Genomic DNA, 7,760 nt, shown 5'->3' with positions numbered 1-7,760 from the left:
AAACTAACTAAAAGTTCAAAAAATCTCCATTATCATGTCATGAATCATAACAGATGTTTTTAATAGTAGTTGGACAGTTGGTGATTATTAAAAGTGATTTGTGATGTTTTTCATATAGAATGGTGATATGCAATTAATAAGTCAGAATAAAGGTCAAAGTATGGTCGTTTGATAGTGATAAAGTTAATGGAGAGTTAAACGAGGTTATGATGGAGAAATAAGTAAGAAGTTTAGGGGTACAATGTAGAATTAAAAAAAAAGGAGGGGTACAACATAGAAAACCGAAAAACTCAGGGATACACCGTAAAATATCCCTAAATTGTAAATATGTTAACCAAATTTAGCGAATCATATTTTATACTTCTAGAAAATAAAATTTAAATGGTAAATAAAAATAGCCCGAGCGTAATCGGGCACGAAACCTAGTTTTGATAAATAATCGACTTCTTATAAAACAAATAAGTCTTATAATATTGCAAATACAGATGAATTAACGAAATAACACCACTTAAAACTATTATCATAAATTTAACCTAATTTTAAGAGGTAATACTCATGATCGGAATTCAAATCCGCATAAATTTAACCCAATTTTGATCCGAGTGAATTGACTCATTTGTGAGGTCTATCTCAAGCCCCAGCGCATAGTAAAATAGGTGTACCTCAGCCCTGAAATATGCAGCTTTGTTGCTGGACCCCTGCTCAACCCACTGGTTCCCCTTACTTCACTGCCCAACTCTCCAGTCACTCCCCCTCCTTTCACACATCCCACCATTAAATTAAAAACATTTTGTTACATTTTTCACAACAGTAAAATCAAAATTAATCAAAAATAATACTCGTATTTATTACACCAGTTAGTTTTGTGTAATACGGTTTTATATTAATTTAATTGTGAAACGAATTCAAACGCAATCCTATTAATATAACAAGTGGTATTAAAAGATCACGTTTTAGTTAAATTTATGTAAATTCACCTTACACGAGTATTTTTCTTAATACTGTATGTAATACCATCTTTCAGGGTGAGACGATCCCTATAATACACAAACTGTCCATTAATAATAATAAATACAGTAATGATTAACTAATGAAAAGACGAGCGATTAAAGTGTAAGACGGTCTTATTCTATAGCTTACCGCTTTGTCTCCATTTATTAAATTCTCTTGATTTAAATCAGGAACTCCCCTCTTTCTTTCCTACTCTCCCTCATTTATATCTCTTCCCCTTCGTACATTTCTCATTAAATTAAACATCAAGCTTCTCGTTTCTTCAGCTCCAAAACTACATAAATTTCACAACAGCAAAACATTTCAATTTGGCAACAAAATAACACACAAAAAAATGGCTCAAAAACACTTAAAGGAATTACTACAAGAAGATCAAGAACCATTTTATTTAAAAGATTATATTGCAGATAAAAAATGTATGTTAAAAAAACAAGCACCAAAAATAAAAACACAACAAATTCAAGTAAAAAAACCAAAAAACACAACAATTTTCTCAAAAAATGCTTGTTTTTTCTCAATTCAAGACTCTCCTGATTTAAGAAAATCTCCATTATTTGATTTTACATCATCTCCTATGTCAAAAAAGAGCCCTAACAGAGTTCTTCTCCATGTTCCGGCGAAAACGGCTTCTCTTCTGTTAGAAGCCGCTATGAGAATCCAACAGAAATCATCAAAGCCGAAAACCAATGTGAAACAATCGAGTTTCGGGTTATTTGGGTCTATGTTGAAGCGATTAACGCTACGAAACCGAACCCATAAGCTTAAAAATAGCGATATTGATGACAATGTGGTATTCGCTACCAATATTTTGGTAGCGAATAATAATAGTAATAGTAATAGTAATAATATTGCGAGTGTTTCGTGTTCGTCGTCGTCTTGTTGTAATGGGACATCAAGTAGCTTGGATTTGGAGAGCTCATGTAGCAGTGGGAGATCATTTAGTGATAATGATGATTATAATGATGATGAATTTGAGTTTGTCAATGTTTTGAAAGAAAATAATAATAATAATATTAATAATAATATTAATGAGAATAATGAGGATTTTGGAGCACTTTGTTTAAGTCCTTTCCGGTTTGCTAATTCCCCTGCTCGTCACATCATTGAGGTTTGTCACTTTTTCTCTGTTTTTTTTTCTTCTAATTATTGTTTTTTTTAATGCAATAATTAATTCATAATTGCCTTTGGAAATGCTGATCTTGTAGCTAGTTGAGTTATGTGATACTCATGACTTAGTTTTAAAACACGGTAACAAAAATTGTATTAGATGACCTTATTTATCTAGTTTATCTTATTCTTTTGAGTTCGATGGTGAAATTATATTATATTATATCATGTTTAATCATTAACTTACTCGAATCTTAGTATGTTAAACTAGTCATTTATATTTAGCTATAAAATGATTATTATCTCTTCAACAAATATTTTGTACTCCATGTATAATATGTAAAACAAAATTTCAGTTAAATTTGGCATTGGATACCCTATAGACAATTAGACACAAATTTTAAGAGCTTAATAAAATCTTTACATTTCCCAAGTTAAGATGGTCGAAGTATCGCTACTGATAAAATGCTTGCACATCGTTAAGTTATTTTAGTCCTTCGCTCAGATATAATTTTAGAGTGACGTTATTACTATTTTTTAATCCATTTTAAAATGTTAACTTTTGAATTATTTGAGTAGATAATTAATGATAAAAACTACATAAAGCACTAGATTAAATCCATTTAAGTAGGAATAGAGTAAGTACAATAATTTGGGTCACATCATGCTGTCAAATTAAGAATATATGTACCTGTGTAAAGTTGAAACTGGAAAAACAACAATGTGAGTCAAACTTTTTTGAGTTGTTAATTTAGTCAAACTTTTTACCACTTTTACTGCGTGGGAATATTTGATACAGTAATTAATGTTTTGGTTTCAGGACCCGTAATTAATAAACTGCAAAAAAACCTGTAAATATTTTTATTGATCTAAGTGAATTTCTAACTCAGGTGAGCTGTCGGCTGTAGAATCTGTACTAAAGCTTCTTTTGCTTGGATTTTTGTTATTTTTGTTCTAGTGAAAAATACCATTTTACCCTCATATTTTAGACAACTCTTATTCCAACTCTTCTAATTTCCTCGCGTATCCGTGTCCGATACTCGCCACTCAGATATGAGTATGACACTTAGACACCTCATTTTAGAGTAGAATATATATATGCATATTTTCCAAAAAAAATAGTGAAGCCTGACACTTAAACATGCACTCGTTTTATGTTTAAGACGAATATTACTGTCTCAAAAGGAAATTTGTTAAATTTTAAAGGGTATGCATGTCAATAAACAGAAATTTGTAATTTTGTGATCACGTCTCTGCCATAAAAATCTTTTCTTTTAAGACAATGTTTGTATTTTTATTGGGAAAATAGTTTTAATTTATTTAAATTTTGTTTTGTTTTCAAATAAGACAAACAATGTTTTTGGATTATTACCTGCTCCCATAACCTTCGTCGACAGCTTTAATAAAATATTATTCACCTACTCGGTTTGTGTAATGCCTTGTTGAATTTATTTAACATTCTTAACAACCACCAATAATTACGGTTTACTAGCCGTATTAGTAACATATCCTAATTTATTATTATTAGTCATTTTAAAAACTAAAAAGGATGTCGTTTCAAACATCAAAGAGACTCTTATCTTATTTGATACGGATTACATTCGAAATAGATTTAAGTTATTTAAAGGTAACTTAATTGATCAATAGTCGATCTAATTTGAATTTCACACCTTACTTTAATTTAGAGTAGAATTTTCCGTATTAATCTTTATTCTGAGCTAAAAAAAAAACTCAATAATTATGTTTCGGACATTGGATAATTTATACTACGTACAAGTTTTGTCTTTAGGGACCAATTCAACGTACCTCATAATTCTAAAAATAAGTATTTTGTAAAGTGCAAGATCAATTTAATTCGATTTTAATATCATTGATATAGTATAAAAACTTGTCAATTTTTACTTTGTTTTTTAGTGAAAATTTAAAGTATGTAAATGAATGATTGAGACATAGCGAGTAATATGATTCTGATAATTATTCGATTAAGAGAAAGAAACGTAAAAATTCCTAAGGCTAACTAGAAAACACACGTATGTAACTTTTGATGCAGGACAAGAAAAGCTATGAAAAAGAGAGCTCATCAGTAAAATGTCAACTAGAAGAAGATGAAGATGAAGAAGACAAGGAACAAAACAGTCCAGTATCCGTGCTGGATCCTCCATTCGAAGACGATTACGATGGCCATGATGAAGACTACTACGATCAACAATGTAGCTATGCTCTTGTACAAAGTAAGTGCCAAAGTTGTAGTACCTTACCTCTTCCTTTATTATTGGCTTCTTCCATTTTCTGTTTTATTCTATGGCTCTTTTTTTTTTTTTTAGTGAAAATGACAACTTAAACGGCGTTTTAGGCTTTTACTTTGATATTTTGAACTTCCTGGGTTGGACTTAAATGTCGATTCCAGTCTTCATTTTGTGGACAATGTTTGTTGAAACATAGTGGCGGGGAACCTAGTGAGTAGCAAAGGGTAGCACTCGTTATCCCAAACTTCTATAAAGTGGTTAAGATCGATTTTTGCTACCTGAGAACTCTTAAATATGAGACTTTAACACAAGTATAACACAGCATATGGAAAATTTGCTACCCAAAACTTTATCTCTTGTTCGCTGATGATGCTTTTATTTTATCGCGTTAAAATTTTGTTGATATCGCGTCAATATAAACTACTCCCAGCTCCTGTCATAGTTCATACACCCATGATCTTAGGGGAAGATCATTAGTATGTGGAGGGGTCGAGATTTGAGTACAACTTTTAAATATTTACGAAATGTCTTTTTATATAATGGGACCGTCTCATATAATAATTAACATAGAGGGGTTTGTTATTGGGTAAATCTATGGGTGGGATCCATTTAAGATATTTGACCCACCCGCATGTGCGGTTTTTGTGACTTGAAAATGTGCATGTGTGCTTTGACTATTGACATTCTTATTGATTAACTTGGTTTCACATTTCACATTCGATATTAGCTAATAAGTCTAATTTAAAGGTCCAAGATTTAAAACCAACTAGCCAAATAAAATTAATTTATTATTATTATTAATTTTTTGTTTTTATTATTATGATTATGATTTTTTTTTCTAAGTATGCTCTATTAACAATAATTATATTTTCTCTTCTTATGATAGTGTTATGATACTAGTTTAGATCCCGCGCAATGAATGCGCAGAATTTATACAGTTAATAATATAGACCTATGCAATATATATGGTATTTATAGAGTTTTATACTTTTTAGTATATTATTTATAGAATTTAAATTGACAATTCATTTATTTTTCATGTTTCTCCTTAAGGTATTTTGATTAGAGAAATAAATAAAAATTTAAATCGTAAGAAGTAATAAAATGAGTATTTTTTTTTTGTTTTTTTACCAAGAAATTAATGATGTTAATTTACAAATATTTACTAATAACACATTTTTAGCTGCAAATTTTTATTATAAAAATGAATTTTATCAAATACAGAGTATTTACTAATACCATATTTTTTAGCCGCAACTTCTTATTATAAAAAGTCAACAAATTTTTATTAATAAGTTCTTTAAAAGAAAGAATTTCCTTATCCTAAAAAGATCGGAGATAAATTTGTGCAGAATGTGAAATATTAAATATAAATATTTAAATACAAAAGATTATATTCATTTATAACTTATCATGTCCACACCTATAGTATATGCTAAAAATACCAAGCACTATTTTAGGAAATATATTTTAGGCGGTAAATTGGGGATTAGGAAATTATTGTTATGCTCTTAAGAAAATAGTTTTACTAGTCGAATTAGGAAATTAGATTTTGAATAAGTAATATTTTGTATCCTAGTTTAGGTAAGTAACTTACACTATAAACACGATATTTATGTATTCTTACTATTTACGGAGTACTTATTATTCATCTACACATGATTACTTCTTTCTATTCTCCACATGATCAATCTAAGGGTACACATGCACAAAAAAAAGGGTTTTAGCATACGAAAAATTGTTTGTAGAGTCCAACGATTTTATAGGACTATTGCTGGTTTATATAATGGTAAGTCTGTTAATACACTAACACCAACTATGATTGTACAATAATTATAATGTAAGACGGGTTCACTGTCGTCTTACAATATAATTTGTGATGATTGTAAAAGTTAACGTTAATCACTACTGACCCTTGTTTCTTGATCGTGATTTATGTTTCTGTTACTGTTATTAGTAGTTGAATGCTCAACTACCAATTTGCTTTAGTGATTTGAAAAGTCATAGTTTTTGGATGGAGAATGGTTCACTATTTGTTGTCTGTAGATTACAATGAAATACCCGAAAATGACTTGTTTTGTACGCGTCGACCATGTTACAACTTAGCATAGGCCGAAGTAGACCTGACAAACGGGTTATTTAAGTTGGATCATGTATTAGTTGATTATTTTGTACGCGTCGACCATGTTACAACTTAGCATAGGCCGAAGTAGACCTGACAAACGGGTTATTTAAGTTGGATCATGTCATATTGGTTGATTATCGAGCATAATTGGAAATTTACGATTCTAACCTTTCTAAAATTGTTTACAGGAGCAAAGCAAAGACTGTTACACAAGCTTAACAGGTTCGAGCAATTGGCAGAGTTAGACCCAATTGAGCTTGAGAAACGAATGAGTGAAGACGAAAAATACGGCCATGAACAACTTGAGTCGGAACAAGCTCCCGAGATTGACGAGTATGACTTTGAATCATTCACATTCACTAAGATCGAAAACTCCCCTGACTTCTACGAAGACATCGTTAAGAAACCAGGAATTAAAAGGCTGATCTCTGACTTGATCATCGAAGAAGAAAATGTCGAAAATGTTATGGACAATGATCAAATGCTGATTAAAAGGGTATGCAACAGATTAGAATCATGGAAACAAGTGGAATGCAATACCATTGACATGATGGTTGAAATGGATTTAAAGGCAGACATCGGTGACTGGAAGAAGCATCAAACCGAGATTTCTGAGACTTCAATTGACATTGAAGGTGCTATTTTCGCGGTCTTGGTTAAGGAACTGGTATCCGACCTTGCATACTCTGCTGACTGTTGAAGACAGTAAATTTTGCGGTCTACTGTATTTGTTTCATTCTTTTTTATGGAATTAGCTCGGATGGAGGATGGATGACGGATTTATATCTAACACTAGAGATCAACCTGATATTAATCGCGGTTTAGTACTGGTAGTTTCAGAGGATTACTGTGTTGTTATGGTGTAATTGACATGGGGTATGTATTTTGTATATTCTTGGTAGATCAGATATCAGCTAGCTAGCATCATCTCGATGTTTGGTTTTCTATGAATAATGTTCAGAAATTTTGCACAAATATTAGGCCTTGCTTATTATATCTTTTCTTTTCTTAAGCAAGTCGTAGATGTCAACTAACTTAAGTCTTAAACGCTCCTTCATTCCAATCATTTGTTTTACGGTTTTTATTGAGAAGTTCAAATTCGGAATCTTTTCTGTAGGATCAGTCCTTTAGAGATTTTGTTGTCTAAAATCAGTTTGAGCATGATGTAACAAACACAGTAGTTATAGCTTGGATTTCATGAATGCAGCAACACAGTGTGGCTAAGATAGACCAAAAATACGTCTTCATTAAATGTATGAAAGGAATTCTGG

The 7,760-nt window shown here is 31.0% G+C and overlaps 1 protein-coding gene across 1 annotated transcript; it reads left to right on the top strand.

Annotated features, from left to right (window-relative positions):
* The first annotated feature begins 730 nt into the window (after positions 1-730).
* On the top strand, positions 731-7,483 carry LOC141600513 (uncharacterized). Its single transcript, XM_074420757.1, has 3 exons — positions 731-2,119; positions 4,169-4,349; positions 6,678-7,483. Exons 1-3 carry the CDS (start codon positions 1,346-1,348, stop codon positions 7,187-7,189), a joined length of 1,467 nt encoding a protein of 488 aa, XP_074276858.1. The 5' UTR covers positions 731-1,345; the 3' UTR covers positions 7,190-7,483.
* Positions 7,484-7,760: the final 277 nt, after the last annotated feature.

This window comes from Silene latifolia, chromosome 1 (assembly GCF_048544455.1).
Source record: "Silene latifolia isolate original U9 population chromosome 1, ASM4854445v1, whole genome shotgun sequence".
Taxonomy (NCBI): Eukaryota; Viridiplantae; Streptophyta; class Magnoliopsida; order Caryophyllales; family Caryophyllaceae; genus Silene; species Silene latifolia.
Note: the sequence above shows the minus strand (reverse complement) of the source record. Positions and strands in the feature narration are given on the sequence as shown.

Bases quoted from the DNA above. Each gene is read 5' to 3' on its own strand.
- LOC141600513 (XM_074420757.1), top strand. From the start codon at position 1,346: ATGGCTCAAAAACACTTAAAGGAATTACTACAAGAAGATCAAGAACCA. The intron at 2,120-4,168 runs GTTTGTCACTTT...CTTTTGATGCAG, and splicing joins CTGCTCGTCACATCATTGAG to GACAAGAAAAGCTATGAAAA. The intron at 4,350-6,677 runs GTAAGTGCCAAA...AATTGTTTACAG, and splicing joins TAGCTATGCTCTTGTACAAA to GAGCAAAGCAAAGACTGTTA.